At 32.9% G+C, this 25309-nt stretch overlaps 1 protein-coding gene across 3 annotated transcripts; it reads right to left on the minus strand.

The window, feature by feature from the left end:
- Positions 1-406: 406 nt before the first annotated feature.
- Positions 407-17897, minus strand: LOC110021715 (26S protease regulatory subunit 6A homolog). 3 transcript variants are annotated; one of them, XM_020720317.1, is made up of 11 exons: positions 17647-17897; positions 17274-17442; positions 17034-17150; positions 15744-15848; positions 14951-15142; positions 14493-14684; positions 13451-13569; positions 11834-11921; positions 1997-2116; positions 1543-1683; positions 407-701 (listed from the first exon to the last, which is right to left on the minus strand). In XM_020720317.1, exons 2-11 carry the CDS (start codon positions 17403-17405, stop codon positions 624-626), a joined length of 1284 nt encoding a protein of 427 aa, XP_020575976.1. In that variant the 5' UTR covers positions 17406-17442; positions 17647-17897; the 3' UTR covers positions 407-623. The 3 variants fall into 3 exon arrangements, with proteins under 3 accessions (XP_020575976.1, XP_020575975.1, XP_020575973.1); XM_020720316.1 differs by having other exon boundaries at positions 17274-17451; XM_020720314.1 differs by having other exon boundaries at positions 17274-17455.
- Positions 17898-25309: the final 7412 nt, after the last annotated feature.

A 25309-nucleotide genomic window follows, 5' to 3' on the forward strand; every position in this document is an offset into this window, starting at 1 on the left:
ATTGATGGAAGCTAAAATTTTTTTATAAAGGTTGTAAATTGCTAATGCGAAATTAACTTTTTGATGAACAGTCATGAAAATTATAATTTATTTAAAAAAAATCAAATGATTTTCTTACAATTATACATTTTAACGAATCCAAATGCAAAATATAGTATCATAAAATTATTCTAAAAAAGTAACAGAATAATAACCAAACAAAATCTTTGATGACAAATTGAAAAATAAAACAGTAAAAATTGTCCTGCACAGAAAAAGCTCAATTTCAAGAGAGCTTCAGTACTAGCTCTTAAGCTTGCTCCACTAAAATCTTTTTACTAATATACAACATTAGTACATAAGAAATTTTTAGAGCACTTATCAAAGTATTATGGTATTTTTGCATGTTAATTTGCATGAAAATATATAATGAAGCGAGCATTGTTAGCAGATATAGCATTCTATTGTTTTACATCATAACAAAAAATAAGCTCTTTTCTACTTTCAGGCAATACAATAAACCAAAGCGTAGAAATTTTCTTTCCAGATTTCATAAATTTAGTTTATTGCAAAATACTAAATTAATAGTGTTAAAGAGACCAAAGAGCTTACGAAAGTGGAATAATAAAACATTGAGTCTACTTTCAAGCATAGTAGTTCAAGCTGGCTTTCTTCTTGGCTTGCACTTGAATTATGCCCTCATTGAAATCTTCATGGACCACCTGTTGAAATATATAGGCATTTAGAAACATATTTTTAGGTTCCTCTTATGGATTAAAAAAAACATTCTAGCCTGGATTAAGTACCAATCAGCTAGAAAATGAATTCTAGAAAATAAATATTCTATACAGATGATTAAATTTTATTTTCAGGTTTTAGGACCACCTTCTCAGATTTGACTACGGGGAAGATTTGACAATACATAATTTCATGCATAAATTTTGATGAGGCACTAAAGTGTCATATATATAAATATCAAATATTGGGTTTTAGATATGTAAGAGAATTCTACTATGAAAAAACACCTTGTAATTATACATAAAACAGAACCGACTACTTGGCTGTGGGAGAAAATATTAGATAGATTTTAATAATAGATGAAAGAGGGAAAATGAATGAATGAATATCTCCATCGTGCTCCCTTTCTTCCTAGCTGCATGATAATATGGCTTTAATACTTTTTGTTAATCCAAATTTATTAAATCCTAACATCAACAGTATCTAATAAATCCGGGATTCAAGGCAAAACTGTGAAGAAATTGATAAAAATACATGATTTACTGAATCCATAATTTCATAGTTGTCATTTTTTCTGTCTGGTAAGTTATATATCCAGCTTAAATCTAAATCTGGTACCATACAATCCCCTAGTCTATGTAATATGGGAAATTGCTATGACCCCGGTGCCCAAATATAGCAAATATTTTCATACCACCCCCCAAAAAAGGTGCAAGTTCGTCATCATCCAAAAGCCAAACAACTTAGAAGAAAGGAAAATTAAATAAAAAATAACTAAATGCAATCAACATATAAAAGAAATTTAACTAAGTTTGGGAAAGGAACCTCAGTCGCATCTCTACGGAGAGCAAGCATGCCAGCCTCCACACAAACTGCCTTTAGCTGAGCGCCATTGAAATCATCTGTAGATCGAGCAAGCTCTTCAAAGTTGACATCAGGATGCACATTCATTTTCCTCGAGTGGATCTAAATTTTAATGGTTGAAAATAGAATTTAATGTTAGAATAGTTTGCAAAGCCTGATATAATTAATTTCTTAATCAGAAAGCCGTATTTCCTAAACTTTAATATTTACATTAGTAACACTAACATCTCTAACAGCACACATTGAAAATAACACTTCACTAACTTGTTTAAAAGTAAATACACCTTTTTAAACAAGGTTTAGCACCAAGGTGCTGTAAATGAAAATATCAAACTTTAGGTGTCTGATATGTAAATCCATAAAAAATGTACGGTAAATATGTAAATAATGAAAATTTGAGAAAACAGTACTGTACCTGTAAAATTCTAGCTCTTGCTTCCTCGGAGGGATGGGGAAACTCAATTTTGCGATCCAGACGGCCAGATCGCACCAAAGCAGGGTCAAGAATATCAGCACGGTTAGTTGCTGCTATGACCTGTAAATGCATGAATGTCATTGACATAACAGAAACCACAATTCATGATGAGCAAAAAATGTAAATATGTCCAACGCTGAAAGTGAAGGCTAGGAAATGAGAATCTCTCTCTCTCTCTCTCTCATCATCATCATCACCACCATCATCATCACCACCACCAGCACATTCTTACAACAACAAAAGAAACGGGCATTTACATATATACCACACAATTCTTTTGTATTTACATATTTAACACCGCAATATTCATATTTGCATGCATACCACTCAATTGTTTAACATCTCATAAAAAATACCATCATTATTAAGTTTTTAAAAGTGAAACATCATTAGCAGTAGATGCAATTTTGATGTGGATAGAAGAAAACAAGAGATGGAAGGAGAAACATTTATTAATTTGTTTAAATCATAATTTGTTTGCGTTGTGATTTGAAATAAAATACAATTGGTGGTGATGATTGTTTGTAAAAATACTCAAAACAACTAAATATTGTTTTGAGTATTTTTAAACAATGTCGTTTTGATGAATATTGAACAAGCATTTTTTTTTAACAAAAGAAAAAATAAAAACAAAAACAGAAATGATTCCAAACAAGCCCTTAGCATTTCATATTCATCAAACTATCAATTTTGTTCTTTCAGCAAAACCATCTATGAACATCAAAAGTAGTCTATCATCCTAATTAACACGATATCATTGAAATCCGCCATTAATAATGACCGCAATTTCATCATCTAGAATAGCCTCAAGAATAAGTTGTATGAATATATGAGATAAAGGAAGAACGAGGTAAAAGGACAAACGAATCAAAGAAATTAATTGTGAGCTAATACACAAATCATTATTTGAAGCAATGAAAATTTTATAAAAATTTTGACATTTATATTATCAAGACATCAATTCTATATTTGCTGCAAAATAATCCATGAATAATCAAAAGTAGGTCTGTCTATCCAATTAATTAAAAATCTTTGGAATTTAGTGACTTCAATATCAACGGTGGATGCAACGATAGATGCAATTTTACCATCTAGAATAACCTCTAAATTGTAAAGAAGAATGTGGTAGAGGTATAAAATGCAAAATGAGAAAAGAATCTTTTAAAATAATTATAGGTTTTTATCAGAATGTACTGAAATGTCCAATTTATAGGGTTTTCTAAGCAACATAAGCAGATATCACACCAAATTATATTTAATACAAGTAGTCAATTGAATCAGAACTAGACCACAAAGACAAAAACAAAGGTTTTATCCATCGAAGTTAGCTTAAATGATGTAGATGTAGTCAAATTGTAAATTTGAACAATCCAAGAAGGAGTTGGACACATTCACACAACTTCCAAAATCTATCATGCGTTTCATAGCTTCTCATATTATATGTGAAAATTTGCAATCCTCTTCCAGTAAAATTTAACCTTCAAGAGTAGCTACGATGCAATGCATTATATTCAAAGAATTATAAACAAAAATATCTTCCAAAACCAATAATCCCTTAATTAAACTAATGAACATCATCATAATCAATAATTTCTCTCAATATCTACATGCAATTTCCTACAAGAATACTCTTTAGCATACTGAACCATTTGATTACATTTACAATATTTATTTGTAAAAACTTCAACCCAAAATGGAAATGCATTTGAACTCCCTCAAATCTCCTTATTACTTGAAGTGATATTACCCATAGCAATATATTTAACTGATTTCTTTGACAATGTACTCCTTGAATATATATAACTCCCTTAAATACAAGAAACTTAACATATCCTTAAAATCTAATGCAAGTTGGAAACGTATGCTCAATGGATGAAATAGGGACATGTGTTATCTCTTTCTTCGTATCAATTCTCAGATCATATATAAAATAGAGAACGTGAATTTAGAATCTTCAATGATCGTAAAATGTAATTGTAGTTCTCCAAAGTTGTTCATCTATTTAGTAATAATTTTAGTTCCTTATTTTAGTGAAAATTTTCATCGAGAAAACAATCACCATATGACAGAAAATTATTTTCATTTAGAAATTTTTTCACTTCAGCAGATGTACTAGCAGATTCCCTTCCCAGCCTCTCTTTATCTATCTAATATTATCAAAGAGATTTTAGTTAGTGCTGACCTCATTTTTGGGTGAGTTTCTTTACTTCTCTCCTTAGAGCCTAGGGTCTAGCCTTAGGTTCTCTTTGTTTGACCCTCTTAGAGGACTAGTACCAGACCCACACCATTTAGAAAATTCGAGTCACCTCGTCACTCCTTCGAGTCTCGCATGAGCGGTCCCGAATCCTCGGCATTCCTTCGAGTTTCTCATGGGCGGTCCCAAATTCTCGACATTCCGTTGAGTTGATTAGGATCGACACATGAAACTCGAATCGAGTTCCTACATTAATAGGAGCAGCCCCTAGTGAACCTCTTGCAACTCGAATGTTTGATAACGCCGCATTTTGCGCACGCAACACACCCACACGATTTTGAATTGAATTGACTCGCCCATCGGCAAGCTCATCCGGACGACGAAACATACCACATGGATGCGTCCGGGACGTCGAATTTAGTTAGGAAGGACACCTATATTGTTATGGTTTCGTACGCGAGCGACTAATACGGATATCGATGCACAATTTTTTTAAATAACGGTGTGCGAGCCCGGGCTCAACCCAGGTTCGACTCGGGTTCAATTTGGGTTCGATTCAGGTTGGAATCGGGCTGAAAATAAGCTAGGCACCAACTCACCTAAATTCGAATTTCAAATTTTAAAATTCAAACAAATGATTTAAATTTGTCTTAATTGAATATAATCAAGTGTTAATTTTTTTTCCAATTGAACCTCCCCTGCGTATCGAAAACATTTATTTCCCCGCCAAAGCTTCACGTAACGGCTCCTGATTAATTCGCCCCGCTCATATTCTAAAAGGAAGGCTCACCTCATTTCTCTCTTCTCGGATTCAGCCGATCATCTCCCGCTCGTTTCCTCCCTCTCCCGAGACTCCTCTGTTCAAACCCGCTCTACAGGAAGAACCTTCAACTCTACTGCTCGCCCACTCCGCTGCGATTTAATCGCACCTCTAGCCGAAGCTCCCACTCGCCTCCCGCTCACAACCAAAGCTCCTCTCACGCTCGCCCAAAAGCGAGCGGCCCTCAACTCCACGCTCGAAGCTTGAAGACCTGGTGCCTCTCTCACCTGATTCTCCCATTCGCCAACCCCAGCTCTCTTGGCTGAAAGCAGAGCCATCTCCTTCCTCAATCCTCTCTCCATATCATATACCATTGGTCAGTAAGCATTTTTTTTTTTTTGCATTTACCTTTTGCAGTTTATAGCAGGTAGATTTTCATCCTAGATCTAAGGCCATAGTTGGCACTCACTCCGCATCTACTTCCATTCCTATACTGTTTTCGATCTCCAACTATTTTGGCTTATTGATATTTGGATTTGATCTTGCTTGTGAGATGTATGCAAACCTGTGATTTTGGATGAAACAATCATGTTGAATTTGCCTCACCTGTTTGGATTTAGTTATTTCTAATTTCCAGTTTCTTAGATATGTGAATGTGATGTGTCCTAATTCAATTTTCCTAGCTTTCAAATGCAAATTATTTGTAACATAATCAAATGCTGTAACAAGGAATTCATTCATGACTATAGATGCTGACATAGGTGTGATGGATAGGGCCCTCATTCCTTGCTTTTCGTTGTTTGAGTTGCATCGCCTCTTCCTGTCCATCTGATTTCATATTCTTACTACCACTAATACATTTACTTGTGTATCTTTACATTGATGAACAAATATGGCTTCCTCCTATGATTTTTTTTAAGGCGTTAAAGTCCATTAAAAATGTCATAGTCTTGGCTTTGGAGCAAAGGTGTGTGCCATCACAGTTTGGTGCACACCTCAATTATTTGATTCAGGAGCTAATTCTGCGATTCATGTAGGTGGCTTGCTCTACTGAGAGGGTGGTCATTTGAGAATGTATGGTGCAGAGCATGATGTAGGTTGTCCAAATTGGCAGCAGTTTGAGCACCATTTTAACTCCTATCTCAGTTACAGTTGATGCTTGGCTTGGCTTGTTTTAACAGCCACTGTTTCTGGATCGACAGATTCTGAAGCTGAAATTTCATTGGTTTGCAGGAATGTTTTAGGACTGTTTTGAGCATTGTATTTGCCGTTTTAGAGAAGGGTTTTGGGGACGTTTAAATTGCTTTTTAGGGCTGTTTCGGGGGATTTCTTTTGCTGTTTGGAGTGATAGGAAGCTTCGTAAGCATTTTTTGTCTTTCATAGCGGCTGTTTGGAGTGATAGAAAGCTTCGTAAGCATTGTTTGTCCTTCATAACTGTTGTTTATAGTGATAGGAAGCTTTGTAAGCACTATTTGGCCTTTATAACTGCTGTTGGGAGTGATAGGAGACTCGTAAGCACTGTTTGACATTTATAGCTTCTGTTGGGAGTGATAGGAGGCTTTGTACACATTTTTTGGCCTTTATAGTTGCTGTTTGGAGTGATAGGAAGCTTTGTAAGCAATGTTTATCCTTTATAGCTACTGTTTGGGTTCGTAGGAGGTCACATAGGTGCTGTCCACCGTTGTTTTGGTTTGTCGGAGGCCACATAGAAGCTGCCCACCACTGTTTGGATTCGTAGGATGTGTCACAAGTGTTGTCCATCGCTGTTTGGGTTCGTAGGAAGCCATACAGGTGTTATTCGAGGTTCCTAGCTGCTGTCCAAAGTCGTGGGATCATCGTGCACACTTGCTAGTTGTTGCTCAGAGCCATATGAGGTCGTAGGATCACTGTACTAACTCACTAGTTGCAGTCCGGAGTTTAGGAAACCTTAGGATCACCTTTTTGGAGTTCCTAGTTGTTGTTACGACTTGTTATGCTGCTTACTTTGTCTTCTTTTCTCTGTAATTTATTTAAATTCCTTGTAAATTATATTATATTTTGTGAGCTAAACATGCAACAGAGATAACAGCAGCAGATACGCCACATACACAAGCACATTTTATTTGTTGTTTTACCATTGCAATTTACTATTGCTCTAACACATTATATAGACACTGATTGCAATTTTATTTTCAAAACAAAACAATTTTTCAAAAAATTAAACAACATTTTCAAAACAAAAAAACAACAAAAACAAAAACATAACACGTACTTTTGAATTTATGGAAGCCCTTCAAAGGAGGTAACTGACGGTTGCTAACGAGATCTCTCCAATTTAAATGAGTTCTACAACTCATTTAAACTAATTAAATACAAAAGAAAATAGTGATATTGGAACGAGGGAACCGTAGAATACTAACCGGTGTCTCGCTCTAATCAACTTTAACATTCCCATAATGACAACAAAACCAAAACCTTGAAACACACATGATACAACATTTTGAACCTTAGATTTTAGAATTGTTATTTCGACGAGGAGCTTGAAGCAACTTCGTGGGCACCGCGACAAAGAGCTTAGAGCGGTCTACAAGTGGAGGTGGTCGGCATACTACAACAGCAAAATAAATCTACACTAGCTAAACTTTTCTAGTCTAAACAACATATAGGATTTCAAGGTAGCTCGCCCAGCGCGATATAAATCTTTACCCTCTTTTAGGCTCCTGCACAGTCATACTGAGCTAAATATAAGTTCTAACTCGCCTTAGGTTTTGAGGTTGTCTTCTAGAACAAATTAAAATCTCTTATCTCTGCAGATTATTTGTGTAATCAGTTATGTAAGTGTAAGTCTCAAATAATAAAATTGACAGAATTGAACACTCAAATAACATTCTCTCTAAAGCACAGCCACACATTAGGACAGTTTGGGAAGTCACTGAAGTTTCTTCTCAGGATCTGTCACGTCACCTACCTTTTACTTTCTTTGGACTCATGAAAGAATTGTTCCTACTTGAGTCACTCTCATTTGTTTTCTCAAGTCCTACCGTGAAAAACTAAACTTTGAATAATTGTAGACTAGTACCACTATTCATTATCGAGAGTTTTCTCAAGTGACTCCCGTCATTTGGGATGTAATTAACTATAGGGGTTTGTCTTTATAGAGAACTTGGAACCCAGATAAAATAAACTGTATTTAATCTTTGTATTAAATAGGAAAACTTGTCGGTCACAAATAAAAAATTTTTATTTTTATTTTTGTAAATATTTTGTACAGTCGTATAGTCCACAGGCTAGTCACTCTAATCGTGCTAGAACTACTGACAACCTAAGAGTGTCGGGGGCAACGATCCCACCACGATCGGCGAATAGTATCATGGATTCTTTCTTCTCCCTTATTAAAGATCCTTGAGGTATGAGATATTATTCTAATAATCTCACTTCGTATCCCTCGTTTAAGCACGCATAAGCAATCATAAGTAAGCACGCATAAGCAATGTCGTCATCGTCATCACTACTTAGACCCTAGAATTATCCTAGTCCGATGATCCATATGTGCATTAACAAATTTCCTCAATTGTCAGGAGGATTTTGAGTATAATATCCAAGCTCAAATCCCGGTGCACTGAGTTTAACTATAGGTTAAGTCATTGCGAAAATTTCACTGTTAATTTAATTAAGGAAGCATGAACTACGCCTCGGTGCATCCTTATGTCTAGCGTCTTAATCAGTTTGTGAATCAGTGCATCCTTAAGTCTAATGGCTTAATCAATTTGTGAATCAAGGTCAAGTGCCAAGCTTCATTGTTTATTTGAAAATTAGGTGGATGAACGCTCACCTAGGGTGTGCTCTTAAAATCTAAGAAGTCTACACTGAAAAATAGGTGGATGAACTCTCACCTAGGGTGTACTCCTAAAATCTAGGAAGTCTATGCTGAGAATTAGGTGGATGGACTTTTACCTAGAGTGTGCTCCTAAAATCTAGGAAGTCTATATTGAGAATTAGGTGGATGGACTCTCACATATGGTGTGCTCCTAAAATCTAGAAAGTTTGTGCTGAGAACTAAGTGGATGGACTCTCACCTAGGGTGTGCTCCTAAAATCTAAGAAGTCTACACTTTAAATTGTGCTTAAAGTGATTTACAGTGTATGCCCCCAATTAAGTGTTTTTCCAACTAATCCTCAAATTTCTAAGTGTCTTCTAAATAATTAAATAAAGAACTCCAACTTTTCGACTTTATCAAAGAACAGTAAAAAAAACGACAAGCTAGAACGACATCCAAATCCTTTTTCAACACAGCAATAATATCGATCCACTGACCAAGAAAAATAAAATGAAGATTTGCATGCATAACCCACAATTTTTATGTATAAACATTTCCGACATCTAAAACTTTACTTTATACATTTACACGAACTAATTCATCCCTATCGCATAAGAAAAAAAAACTATCAACTTAATTTTTAAAGAGTGAAATGCACCTTTTCATGCATAGGTTTAAAATACCAAAGTGCATTGTATGTAAACATTAAATTTTAAGTGTTAGATATGTAAATACATAATGTTAGTGTGCTAGGTATGTAAATGTCCACCAAAGAAAGATGTAAAGCATAAAACTGAGCCAGGGAGGTGTTAAATCAATCATTAAGTCATGTCCATCTCAACACTGGTTGATAAAATTTATATTCAAAAGTTTAAACATAGCCTTAGCTTTGATGCAGGTTTAAATTTAAATACATGTAGCTTTGATACAAGGTTAAGGTTGAATACATTTAACTTAGCATTTAACTTGTATCTAGGGTTTGAATATAAACAGAATTTAAGTTGTATCTAAATACAGGTTGAAAGTTAAATGTATTTAAATTTAAAACTTCACACTACCAAAGCTAAACAGAATTCTATCTAAATTTAAATAGAATTTAAATGCTAATCCTGTTTAGCTATTCAAATTTAAATAGGACTTCAGCTTTGACTAAACAGATTCATAATTCTCTTCATCGAAATTGCATCAAAGCTTCACAGAGATGATAGTGAAGAAGATGATGACAAAGGTCCTAGCTTTTGGCTACATTTAAATTCAGCTATAGAAGAGAATTATGTTTGGCTAAGTTTAAGAGATAGATTCGCCACAAGACGGGATCGAGCAGGCGTGCTTCGATGTGGAGGGAGGAGAGACAAGCACGAGTAGAAGAGAGAAGCGAATCAGTCGTCAGTTTCTTCTGCGCGAGAAAGAGGGAAGCGTGTTTGAGCGGAGAGCAGGAGGACGAAGGAGCTAATCGCACGAGAGAAAAAAAAAACGTGAGCGGGAGTGAGCAGAGCGGAGGATGATCGAATGAATCCTTCTTTCTTCTGTCGAGGCCAATTAGTATAGTCGAATATGTGCGAGCCCTTACTTGAAAGCTTTGGCGAGGAATTGAATAGTTTCCTTGTGCAGAGGTGACTTAATTGGAAAAGAATTAATTCCTCATTATATATGATTATTATGGGATTAATGATATATTTGAATTTTGAAATTTGTAATTTGTAATTTGTAAGCTGAAATAATTAGCCCGGGCTTAGCCCATATCGAGCCTAAGTCAAACTCAAAATGAACCTAGGTTGAGCCCGAGCCTACGCCCGCTATAAAAAAAAAAATGTGCATCAATTTCCATGCTATTTGTGCATGCGCGTAACCCTAGCAATATGGGTGTCCTTCGTGGCTTAAGTTGTCGTTCCGGACACGTCGATGCGGTCCGTTTCGTCATCTGAGATCGTCCGGCCAAATTCGTCGGTGGGCAAGTCAATTCAAGCCAAAGTCGTGTGTGGTGCAGCGAGTGCGTGAATTGCGGCGTTCGCAAGTATTCAAGTCACAAAGGGTTCACCTAAAGCCGTTTGATCCTATAGGAACTCATTTTCAGGCCCTCTACATGTTGGTCCTTAGCCCTTACAACTAGAAGTTGAGTGTTTGGAACCACTCATGCGAGTTCTTCACAAAAATGAGTCAAGAAGTGATTCGAAGCTCTATGAAAAGTGGGCTCCATTACTAGTCCACTAGGATGGTCAACAAGGGACTCTTAAAGCTAGATTTTAGGTTCTAGGTGTAGAAAACTAAGACCTCACTAAAAATGAGGTCAACAATGTCCACCGATAAAATGAGAGCCGGCTACCATATAATGCCAAAGTTTCACCACCACATAAAGAAAAATGGCGCCAACACTTCAAAATTCATCAAGATTGCTACAATGAAAACCCAGAAATCCCTTATGACTCTGAATTAGAATAGAACCACTGAGAAAACCAAATCCAGATTGAATAAAAATTGAAACAATGCCAAAACATATAAACTAATCAGAAGGGAAAAAATAAAAAAGTATTGCTCTCTCAGAGACATCACTACCATATTCTTATGTTCAAAAATAACATATAAAATAGAATAAAGCAAAACAAAAGAAATAAACAGAGCATAGATCTTTGCTTCTTCAATGAGAATAAATAAGAATTCATTGTTCTTGTGCAGTGCACCTTAATAGTTCCACTGCACATTTCCCTAAATGTAAGTTTCAAAAAAGTGAACTACAACCTGAACACTATCTATAGCAGCTGCACAAACTAAATAGCTTACCAAGGGTAAATCAATCATTTTAGCCCAAGAAGTGAAGCCAGAATGATTTTAAGAAGTTACAATAGAGATACCAACAAGAAAAGACGAGCATGGCTCAATGGCTGCACATTCAATTATTAGAAAAAAGGCAAATCAAGCTTACTGTAGCATATGTGGAATGCAGTTTTTTTAAATGCAAAAAATCCATTATTATTTACAAATATCAGTTTTTTCAATGCATTATAAACGACAGAAAGTATGCATTATCACCTTTATCCGATCATCGTTACTAAACCCATCAAGCTGATTAAGTAGTTCCAACATTGTTCGTTGAACCTCTCTATCACCACTTACTTCACTGCAATAACACCATAAAAAATTCAAAGTATAACATCTCACGTAATGATAGATGTGATATAAAAGGAAAAAATCCATAAAATGACGGATTAAAGAAGATCATTGTGACAGGAAGATAAAATAGTTAATAAAAGAAGATCAGCACCATTATATCAATCTCAAAATGATATATCTGTTAATCTCTCCTTAATATTTCCATATTTATACGTAAAGGTTAGATCTCAAGTTCAAACCAATAATTTGGCACCAGCATGTTCTCAGAGTTCAAATACATGGCTAAAATTTCCAATCTAGATGTAGAATGTTTTAATTCTTAAAACTCATTCATGGAGTTGCTATCAGCAGTTTGCGTAAGCCGCATAAGAACATCAATCAATACAAGGAAACCATTTCAAAGCAAACTGTTTCAAAATGCCAATATTGAAATATTAATTTTTTTTATGAAGTTTAATTGAGTACTTAAAAGTAGGTATCCAATGTTAGATAGTGTGAGAACAAAAAGGGCCAAAATGGGTCTAATGCATAAATACTTAAATTTTCTTTTCAACATAAGTGCCTAATCCTATCGATGAAGACCAATCATTTAATATTTTTACGCCCCATATTTTTTTTCAATTAACTGATATTAGATTAATCCAAACTCTTATATGTTTTAACAATCTCCCGCATCTGAATACTCATTGAATCAACCAACACTTCCTTTCAAAGGAAAATACCCTTTTAATCATAAAACAAAAGCTCACTCAACCATATGGTGGCACCATGGGAGTTAACCAATTCTTGAACCTGTGTGCGAGAGTCATTCACATGGTATTTCTACACCAGCATGTTTCTCAATTGAATGATGTGGGACTAAAACTAAACTCTCAGGAAAGTTGAGGTAAAAAGCGTTCCCCTAAGTTTGTAGATAGGTTGTTTCAAAAAATGAACATAAGAACTCCATATTAAAGCAACTTAACGACTACTCCTAAGGTTCCCTCCCTCTAAATTGAGGATTTAAAAATTGTATAAACGATGTTATTTTATCAATGTATCCAATTAAAATGTTACACAGCGAAAAATTTTAAATCTAATTTGGATTTGATGAAAGAAGAAACCCACAAAAAATCACCCAAGTAGTTAAACTTTCAAGTTTCAAAAACAGCTACAAGTTCCACGGGAAGCTCAATTTTCAAAGACACGTGGCCATAAAAAGAAGGTAATGTACAAGTATCAAATTCACTGAAAGAATATTTTTTGTTACCAACATTAAGAATCAAATTGAAGTCACTCCAAATTATACTAGACAATAAAGGAGAAAGTCGAACATAAAAAAAAACCTACAAAACTAAAAGTATCAAAGACAAACCACATCTTGTATTGAAGAAAACTAGAATTCGACTGAAGTTAAAACTTTATTTTTTATTTAAAAGGGAAACTAGCTTAAGGGAACCAGGTATTTCAAAAATTTGAATATATTTGGAAGATTGTTCAACATTTTTTTATGGAGATGCACCCACAAAATAAATACGAGAGGGTAACTTGTCATACCTATCAAAACGTTTGGTTCCTATTGCATCAATTTCATCTATGAAAATGATACAAGGAGATTTTTCTTTTGCAAGCTGAAAAGCATCACGTACAAGTTTCGCACCATCACCAATGAACATCTGCAATATCATCAAGTACACAAATTCATTTAAATCCAAATTACAATATTTGACAAGAAAAAAATCCATCTACATCAATGTGAAAACAAAAACAGAAGTGATAAAAAAAATCAATACTGTAAAAAATGAAGCCAAACTTTTGGATAGCCTGTGACAGAGAAAAGTGTAAAGATATGACAAAATGCACGAATATTACCAATAAATCAACAGAAGCTCTAAGCAAAATGGAAGAGAGGAAAATTAAACAAAGCTACACAAATTCTCTAAATTCCTAGCCTTAGACAAAATATGCAATAATTAAGCATTATGTGCTACATGATTATCATATATCAGGCAACCTTTGCTCCATAATTACCACATGATAGAAGCAATCAAAATTAAAAGCAGAAACTCTAAATAGGAGAGCACTAAGAGTAACCAGAACTAAATAGGTGCATGCTTGATTTAACTTTTAATTCATTTATAACATCAAGCCAAAACAAAAATAAACAAACTTTTCCTATAGCAGATACTTTGAATTTTACGAAACACCAAAGTTGACATCAGACATAACTAGAAATAAGATTAAAATCAACATGCTAGGTGCAATGACCTTCTGCAAAATCATTAAAAGGAAGATAAAATAAAAACTAATGATTCCATTAAAAATAAATTAGAAGGATAATTATCCCTGGCCAAGTTTAGAAGTAGTCATTGTGTTGTGTTCCGTGCCTGTAAATGACCCAGCAGGAAAGGTAAACATTCTCAATATTTCAAAATGGAGCATTACTGACTCATTGAGACACAAGTATCTTAGCAACTTAAGGGCTCCTTCTACCACAACTCTCTAATGAAAAAAATATGACTTCCTAAAACAAATATTTATTGTGGTGAAACATACCATTTTAATAAATAACTAGAGATTTTTTATGAAATGTGCTAACCTGAACAAGCTGTGGGCCTGCCAGCTTCAGAAAAGTTGCATTTGTTTGTGCAGCACAAGCACGAGCCATCAATGTTTTTCCAGTGCCAGGTGGTCCATATAATAGAACTCCTTTAGGTGGTCGAATGCCTAACTTCTCAAACCTATCCTTGTGTGTCATCGGCAACACTATGGCTTCAACAAGTTCTTGAATCTACAGAACTTGATAAATCAGTATGATGACTAACAATAGGGAAATTTTACTATTTAGTGATACAAGGAAGTAATAACAGCATATAAGAAGAAGATGTTCCATATCATGGGATAAAATTTGTTAGAGCCACATCCTACATGGATGAGAAATCATTTCATATATGACCAATCGGCTTGCTTGATAAATTTTAGACCTAATGGGTGTGTAAGAGAGCAAAAACCACATTTTAGAAGGGCCACAAAGCTAAGCAAGCAACAAAGAATCACCTGCTTCTCAAGCCCTCCAATGTCACTATAATCTTCAGTTGGTTTTTCATCGACCTCCATTGCTTTTACTCGTGAGTCATACTCAGATGGAAGAGTATCCAATATCAGGTAGCTGTCTTTGTTAACGCCAACAAGATCACCTGGTTTCAGCTTATCAGGATCTACCAGGCCAACAACTGGAAGAAAGATAGTCTGCAGTTGAAGATAAGTAAAAAAACAAATTAAACTACCACAGTTTGTTGCTGAAAGGAAAACAATCAATGCAATAACAAAATTTAACAACTGAAATGCAAGTAATAAAGTAATCAGAATCAAAAATTGAATTCTTGCAAAAAATAAGATCCAAGGACAAGAGAGAAAAAAGTGAACCTTGCAAATACTGAAGAAGCTTATTGCCTCAATAAACATTACTTCAAATTTTAATTTAGCGGGCACATATAGCAAGCCATGGACACATAAAGCAAAAATGTGAATATAGTCTTCATGCTTTACTATAAGAACAACTGCACAATGATTAGGTCATTTCCATTTTTCAAAGCACTAAAACTAAACCAAAGAAATTTTTTTAACTCTACTTATCTGCAAATGTCATTCTCCAATTTTTCAACTTATGGCCAAATATGTCACTAAAACACAACTCCAGGTGCTTAATTTGATTAGATGTGACCATATCAATTGAGTGCTACTCTTGATTTGCAAAAGTTTAGTGTTGTAGCAAGAAATTTGTTGCAACCAAAAAAACAAAAGGGGAAAAAATTTGATAAACTCAGAAGAACAAAATATTATATCTTACTTGACGAGTAGATGTTTTCAAAACAACACATTTCCCCTTTCTTTGGGAGTCTAAATCAACATTTGCGCCATCTTCCTCAGCCTCTTCTGGATTCATCTCCAAAATCTAAAATAAGCCACATAAAACTTAGAAATCAGTAGAAGTATACAAAGGTAAAAGTAGTGAACCAAAGAAAGATGCAACTGACAAATCAAAGTCTAAAAATATATGCTCTCCTATCTATAATTACTCTTGGTTTTAACATATTTATCAAATATGATAAGATTAGGCTATGCATGAAACAAATTGATCTCTCAACAATCAAGAAACATCAATTTTGTCATAATGGCCGCACAGTTTTATCCCCTTTTCTTTGTCCCGACAAGGGGCAAGAGGTGACCCCCATGATACATAACTTTATCCTATATCACACTTAGTTCATATTCTCAAACTGGTTTATTTCTCTAATAACATTTATACTACCTGATCTCTCAACCATCAAGATATTGTTCACTTTAGCCTAAGGTCCTTATAATTTTGTCCCATTTATGTAAGTTCCTGGGTGGCCATGATTGCTCTCGTGTGGGCAGGGTAAGCTTTCGACTTTCTAATGAAATTCCAACTGTTACATTAAAAAGTTGGCTCGTTGTTTAAGAGTTCAGCTCAATTCCACTTAAATGGTTTCACAATGCATGATTGAAATAATGCATATGAAGATGGAAAATTTTCTTTGGATATCCATATTGTATTTGTGATGACAAACAGAGATAACAAATCAAAGTTTTAGAAAAATAGAGAACTGACTGAATTTTAAGAATAATAAATTGGAAAATTTTCCAACTGAGGAGTCTCCAAACCAAAAGTGCAACATATTAAAGCCAAAAGTTATTATTGAGACCCAAAACAAAACTCGCCCTTAGATATGCATTAAAAATTTAATTTGCTGGAAGTACAAGACCTGCAGTACAGAAGTGGTAAAGAGAAAAGAGAAGGAATAATGATATGATTTCCCAACTCAATTGTACTCTCAAACTCCACTAGGAAGATGAGATCTAACTTAAACCCATTGGCAGCGCCTATAATAGCCAATCAAACAAGAAGGTAACAAAGCAATAATAATTTTCCAATTTCAGGTCAACAAAATTCTTGGATATTCCTCAATTCCAAAAATAAAAAAATTATAATCAACTACAAGTGCACTCAGCCAAACTAAGACATCAACCAATACAAGATACCACAACAGAAGGAACTAGAAAACAATAGTAAGAGATGAAATACAGATGCAGCGCAGTCTAAGAAAGGGAAAACAACCTCAACAATGTTCCCTACAAGGTAGGGCAACTGCTTGTTGAGCTTAATCTTCTCCTGATTCTCCTTTATTTTCTCTTTGAATGATTCCAGCTCTAGGTTTGTCCTCTGCAGCTCCTCCTACAAAAATCGAAACGAAGTCAACATTGGGAACAATAAAATTGGGGGAATTCGGGAGCGGAAAAAAAAGTATAGGATTGCGAGGAGGAGGCTCTGATCTAGCGTTCTTGCTCTTGCACGCACCTTGAGAACTCGGATCTCGTTGTCAAGAAGGCGAGAGGCCCTAGTAATGTCATCAGTTGTCATTGCAGCGAGCTGGTCGTCCTCGAAATTGTTGCCCTCCACCATAACAGTAGGAACCGAAGCCGAAGTCATGATAGCGAGGTCCGAGAGGAAGAAGAATTTACGAAGCCTGAAGGGCCAGTCTGGTAACGGAGTTAGAGCAGGATTTAAGCTGGATTTAACCTAAATCTTGCCAGACGGTCATTTTGGACAACATAAAGCCTCGGATTTGATAAATCAGGATTTCACGGATTTCGGCCTTAAATCCCATGAATCGGTGGATTTAGAAAATCCGGGACTAACTCTTCGCGTGAAAAAGAAGACGTGAAGTTACCTTCCTGGATGGCTTCGGGTAGAAGAGGAGCAGAAGGAGGGAAAAAAAATGGGAGTTTCGGGTCTCTGTAAGACGCGATCCCGTCTTCGCGTTCTCAGCTAGCTCCAATTGCGACTGTATCTCGAGGGTTCGGTGAGGAAGGCGAGGGTTTTGGACGAAACCACAGAGTGGGGAAGGCACATGCGAGGGTTTCCGGGAGAGGAGCAGTGAGGCGAAGAGGAGCAGTGTAGGCGAGGGCTTCGGGGAGAGAGGAGAAAAGTAGGCGAGGCTTCCATTCATTTTATTTAACTTAATTTTTCTTAATTTAATTTTATTTAAGTTAATTTTATTAATTAATTTTATTAATAATTAATAATTAATTAAAATATTTTCTGATTAATTATGCTTAAATAAATTGATTTATTATTTTATTATAAAGTTATTAAAATAAATATAATATATTTATTTATTCACTAATTTTATAAGTAATTATTAATAAATATAAGTAATAAGTAATTGGTTATTCATCTATAAATATTAAACTTCTATTTAATAAAAAGATATATAATTATTAATAATTATATTTTGAAATTAAATATTAATTGAATTTAAAAAGCTAGTTTCTCAATTTTGGAATGTCTTTAGAACTCAAATTTACATGATTCACTAATCTTATTATGATTTACTATCACAATCTAGCAATCATAATAGATTTTTAAATCTTTACAGAAATTGTCATATCGTTTCATGTGATCTAATAAGTTTTATTAAATCCATTTTCAAAATATTTTTGGGATTTAACCCTTTCAAGATTTTACTAAAATCTGATTTACAGGGTTTACTAAATCATATTAACTTAATTCTGTTTGTTGTCATTCAGCGGCTTACATACAAACCACGCAGCCTAAGAGCTGGGCGAAACCGATGGAGGGGCAGTACGTTAGCAAGGGTTTCGGCTTTAATTTAATTTTTTTAAGCTAAATTGATTTAATAATAACTAATAATTAATCAATAATTTAATATGATTACATAAACCTATATGTTACTATTTGATTATTAAATAATAATAATAAATTACATATTGAATTAAAATATTTTAATAAAATTTTAATAGTTATTAATTAGTTGAATAAATAACTACTTTTATTTTCATTAATGAATGTTAAATTATTATTTAATATAATTAATTAAATAAATTTATTATTTAATGATTAACTAGTTCCATAAATATTTAATTATTGATTAATATTTTTATAAATTAAAATTAAATAGCCTCAATAATCATAACGTTAATATGTGATACTGAGCTTTTAACTCATAGTTTTTGAGAGCATGCTTTGGATCTGCGAGATATATGTTTTTGTTAGAGACATATTTTAAGGCTTTTAATTATCTAAATCTTGTTAAATCTTACAAAAGTTGTAAACAATTTTTTAAGATTTACTTATCAACATACCAAATATGTTGATTCAGTTACATATATTGACTCATAAATGACTTGTAAATAGGAGGGGTATTTCTACAGAAAGGATGACTGGATATATTCCCAAAAAATTAATGTTATTTGTGACATATTCTTTCTTTCTCCTATTTTATCTTATTTCTCTCATCCGACCAATGTTATATCATTTGGGAGTTACCCGAAGAATATTTTGGGATCCAACAACCTAAAAAATGCATTGAATATGGAGTTAAGCCTTTAATAATAAGAGGAGCGTCCCACGAAAAAGGAACACACCGAGAAGCCCTCCAATATGGAGTCCGTTAGAGAATTCGTGCAACAACAGATTCAAGAGCTCCTAGATTACATAGCGGATCAGATCGTAGAACTAATTATGTACATCAAAAATGTGGCTGCACGAATCTCAAGACCAACAGATCACACGAAGAAAGCAGTAAAGATAGAGAAATCCAACATCATTCCAGTCGACCAAAAATTATCCCGATCAAACATTAGTCTGACCGACCCAATGAGTGTCACACACGTTTACTAATAACAACTTAACTGACATAAGGGCATTCCAATATTACCATATGGACTCATCGACCAAAGATAGGTTGTCTATCATATTACGAAAATCAACACTTTGTCCGATGGAATAAACCTTTCATATGACAATGTGTTCACAATAGATCCCCTCAGAAAAGGCGACCAAAGATCAATCAATCGGTCGAATGACTTTTAGCCGGCCGAACAAATACCAAATGAGCAAGTCAAGTGATTAAAAATATGAAATGGTGCCAAGAGCAATTATAAATTTGGAACACCACAAACAGTGGTTACAATGTCAAAATATATTTAATTCGATTACAAATACGTAAAAGTATAATGACTCATAAATGATTATAATGTTGTCATTAAATGTGGGACAATTATGTAATTTATGAAACCCCTTATATGACCTATAAATATGAGGGTCATTTCTATTAAAAAATACTATTGTATCTATTCTCAAAGAATTAGTGATAGTTACGAATTAAATTTTATTTCTCCTACATTCTCGTGTTCCTCTCATCTGGTCAGCGCTCTATCCCTTGGTCATGATCTGAAGGACATATTGGGATTCAATAATTATTAAAAATAATCGACCTTATTTTTAAAAATATTAAAAAATAATGAACACAACCAAAAGATGTTTTGGCGTCGTTAAAAATAACTATCACTACCAAACATTTTTAATTAAAAAATATATATAAACAAAACAAAATAACAAATAATAAAGAAAAAGAAAAAAATTAAATTAATCCCAAATGAGTCCTTAGATTTACCAATTTTGTTTCATGGGATAGAAGACCTTTATCACATTTTTGCAACATAAATTTTTTGGCTCGTATTTCTATAATTACTTGAGATTCTTTGTGACATATTTATGTAATATATTGTTTACTAAGTGGTTTAATTCTATTCACAGAATTAGACATTGTATTGGATGGAAAAAATGTAAGATTCCTTGTGTAGGTATGTGTTTTATGACAATATTGTTGGTTATCGAATTTTGGTTTTTGACTTTAGCTTGATATGAAATTTTGATGTTCCTATTGTTTTAAATGGTGTATTGAACTCCATTGTTATGTTAAACTATTTTTATCTACGGGTTATTGAACTTTGGATCTCGGCTTTTGATTGATCAGATGTTTCTATTATCTTATGATTAACATCTAGCATCACCAGAGTTATATTTTTAATATAATATATGTGGGATGATTCAATGTTCTTATTATCTTAGGATTTATATTGAGCTCAGCTAAAATTATATATTTAATGCATATGCAGATTATTGAGCTTTAGCTCTCAATTTTTACATGATATATTTTTATTATCTCAGGAGTTATATTGAGCTTCAGAGTTATGTTATTGAGTTTTGGCTTTTAGCTTTGGCATAATATGATAATCATACAATTTTAATGAGATATTTCTTTTTCTTTTTGTTTTTTTTTAATATGTTTTGTTATAATTTCAATGACAACAAAACTTTTATCCCACTAAGTGGGGTCAGCTACATGAATATTTTTTTCTCCATTGTGTCATATTCTCATTTAATTCTCATAGATTAAGATCATTTTTTATACAACATACCCAATTCTTTTTAAGTATTTCTCTTTCTTACCAAAAGTCAAATTTGAACCATCTAGTCTCCTAAAACAATCATCAAATGGTCGACGTTTAATGTCACCAAACCATCTAGACACCTTTCACGGATATAATTATTTCACATGTGGTCTCTAACTCTAAAGACACTAATCCACCTAAGCATGCTCATCAGTCATTTCAACAATACTTAACTTTGTTTTATGCTTCTTTTTTACAGGCCAACATTTTGAACCATATAACATTACATGTCTCATTGTCATCTTATAAAATTTCTCTTTAAATCTAAGCAATACTTTTCTATCACACAATAGGAGCATTCCTCAACTTCAACCATCCAACTTGAATTCTATTAATAACATCCACATCTATATAATCATCATTTTGAATAATAGACCGGAGATATCTAAAATGTTCACTCCATTTAATAATTTGATCACCCATTATTACAACAGTGCCACTGGATCCACTACTACTAAAATCAAATTTCATACATTAAGTTTTAAATTTACTTAAGATAATGACTTTAAATGCCAAAGTTTACCTTCATAATTCAATTTCTCCCAGAACTCCTTCTCTAGCCTTATCATCCATAAGGATATCATACACAAAAAAGCTTGACCTCCATAACTTAAATTTTGCATTTACTAATTATTTGTTCGAATAATTTCAGAGATGTAATTATGAGAGGAGGTTGTTTTACACTGGATGATTATTTAAGTACATGTTAAAGTGATAAGATTAGGAGTTCTATTTTTTATCTTTTTTCAGTCAATTTTTATCAAGTTTTGAGGAAATGTATGTCTAAGCAAGCACATACTTGTTTAGCTATGAATTTATTTTTTCTACACATTCTATTATATTGTATTTCATATATGAAATATAATTTATGTTGATAACATGCATTCACACTATATTTTTATGAGAATTAACATTTAGGATTTGCTACTTTTGCCATCAATTATCATGCATTCATACTGAGACCTTTATAAGAAAGATAATTTATTACATTTGCTTATCCCACTTAGATTTGTTGTCTTTATATAACCATCTTAGTAACCTGGACTTCTTCGTTGTTGCGCTTCTTTTCATAATATGTCTTCATGCCTGGTTAAAATTAAAGATTTAATTTTTAATAGCTTATTGATAAACACTATGTTACAACTCTTTAGATATGTGAAAGAATGTAAGAAAAAAATAAAGCTTAGAGTGAACAAATAATTTATCATCTAATAAAAGTTATAAATTATTAAATTTATGTCATTTGGTGTTGATGCAAAATTTGAGGTACTTATATTTCTTGATCCAAATAATTCCAATTAACGTTAAATTAGAGAAATAATTGCTAAGATAATTATTATTCATGAATACTCATTCATGATTATTGAGTATGTGTTGTTTAATGTATTATTGAAAATCTTGAATCAAAATTATGAGAGAGTTTCTAGATACAAATTTAGAAATGATTTTATGAATATGTATGAGTTTGATAAAGATAAATTGAAAATATATCTTAAGGATGTACATAAGGCCTCATAACTTTCTAATTTATAGGTTTCTAATTAGATAGTGAGATATATGTGCTTAGCTATTTATTATATTATTCGGTCATATCAGTTGTAAAAAAGTGTCATAAATTTTATTGAGTTGGAACCAACTCACAATTTTACATATATTTATGATATTATACGTGATTAATTATTAGTTTGAAATTTTTAAGACGAGGAATCAACTATCACCCTAAATAATGCTAGCAATAATGATGTCGCAACAAGCTCACTTAAAGCTAATTTTTCAGTCCATAGAGAAGTTTCATTTTTAGGGGCATTTTGTTTATGTTAGATATTCTGCAAGCATACTAAACATTATGATTCAATCTAGTTAAAAGAGGCACATTAAGTATTTCACCAAATTTTAGAGCACACTAAATATATAAGAAAATCACAAAGGAGGTTGCATAAGCTGATGGAAGTTTCTAAATAATTAGGGATTCTAACATCAAAGTGTTTGTCCATTAATGTGTTGACATTGTGGAACAATACATACTTAATGCATTGATTTGTTTGTACATGACAAAATATGCTCAATTATTATGCAGCTCAAGATAGCAATTACTATCAATTGTCATTAGATTTATATTAGTGCTACTCCTCTTCTTATTATTGATATGATCCATGCTCACATCACCTTTTAGGATGTTGGATCCTGATTTGTTTATGAATCACACCCCAAGAATAGAGCATAAGATGAGAAGAGAGAAATAGAGAGAGAATTGCACAATATTGAACAATAATTAGAATTGTTGATTAGTTTTTTCTAAGAAAATGACCCTCCTATTTATTTAAATGAGGAGGGCACAAAACATCATATCCTCTTCATGTTATTTAAATGAGTCATTCTTCTTTAGCTTATTGTTCAGAGCCGACTAATTCACAAGAATGGTCAAATAATTCAATCAACAGAATGATGCTCAACTCATAATCTTCAAGTTGCATCATACTCGCTCCTTATTAGATAATATAAATAATTTATATGTTGTGGATAATAAAACAAGCATATTTGGATATGCAAAAATTTATGTCGTTAATAAACTAATAAATCTGATAAATCTTTTCCTAGGTGATAATTTTTGTGTGAAAAATTAATTAGAAATGATGGTGGTGAACTTAGCCATTTTTTGTGACATTGGCATGCATTGCAAAAATTTTTTTTTTTTGGACTTTCAGTTTACCAATGAATATTCTTTCAAAAGCTTATAAAAAAACATCTTCTAGCAAATTTTTTGGCCTTTGACAAATATGATTTTATCTGGCATATTTTTTTCATTTTAAATCCATCAAAAATTATATTTTTGATGGATTTTGCCTCTTTTTTATTGAAATTTTCAACTGGAATTTGATTTTTTTTTTCTCTCTCTCTCTTCCTCTCACTCCTTAGCCATATTGTCATTTAAGTTCTAACAATTTTCATGGACAACATGGTCTAATATATTAAATACCTCAAATAAACTAATTATACACACACACACACACACAGATATATATATATATATATATATATATATCTCGTGATTATAATAATATGTTTAAATTAAAGGCTAATTAGCAGCATAAGTGGTCATATGTTTGAATAAACTTCTAATTAGGTTAGTTAACATCATGCTTAACATTGTAGTAAAAAATATCTCAATTAAGCATAGATATTGACACAAGCACTGAAAAAAAACATTTAGGACATATTTTAGGACCATTTAAACTTCATTTTTAGCAAATTTATAATTAAAGTGAACAATCATATGAGATAAATCTAATAACACCATATTATCTTGACATAAATTCAAATAAACTTAAATCAAGAGCTCAAAACATATATAAAAATTTTATAACATTTTTAATAGATCAAACGACTTTTGAATACGGTCTCCACATTCATAATCAAATAAAGGTACATAAATACCTGAAGGATAATCTGTAATCAAGAGAATCAGCATAGTTTGCCATATGAACAAACCATAAATATTACTTAAAATAACAAAATTATCAACCATATGAAAAGATTCTAAACCTTGACAATTTAGAAAATTAAAAACTTTTAAAGATCTACTTGACAATCATCAATGATGATAATCAAAATGACCAATCACAATTGCAACTCTAGCGGCGGTCCCTCAATTGTTGTCTCTTGATTGTCGCCAACCAACACGAACATTCGATGCCATTTAACTCTGTGTACCAACATCAATATTGGCGAGAATGAAGCCCGCATAATATCATATAATAGATAATTAATTTAAAATTTAGTAGTATTTCATTATACTCTTACGTCTACTAATACAACTAGCATTTGGCATGCAGAAATTGATATAATACTATAGAATATAAGTTGTAAGAAATATATCATTAAATTAGTATTTTATTAAATCTCAAACTAACATACAAAAAGAAATTTATTACAATAATAATTAACTTTAGTTCATTCTAAAAAAACAAAGAGAGACAAATTAAACTAAGTCAAAGTCAAACTATTACTGTCCGTTCATTTCTTTCCCATGTGAGTCCAAAGGAACAGACTTTCTCACCACACAAGTATTTGTAA

The sequence above is a fragment of the Phalaenopsis equestris genome, unplaced genomic scaffold, assembly GCF_001263595.1.
Source record: "Phalaenopsis equestris unplaced genomic scaffold, ASM126359v1 Scaffold000140, whole genome shotgun sequence".
NCBI classification, from domain to species: Eukaryota; Viridiplantae; Streptophyta; class Magnoliopsida; order Asparagales; family Orchidaceae; genus Phalaenopsis; species Phalaenopsis equestris.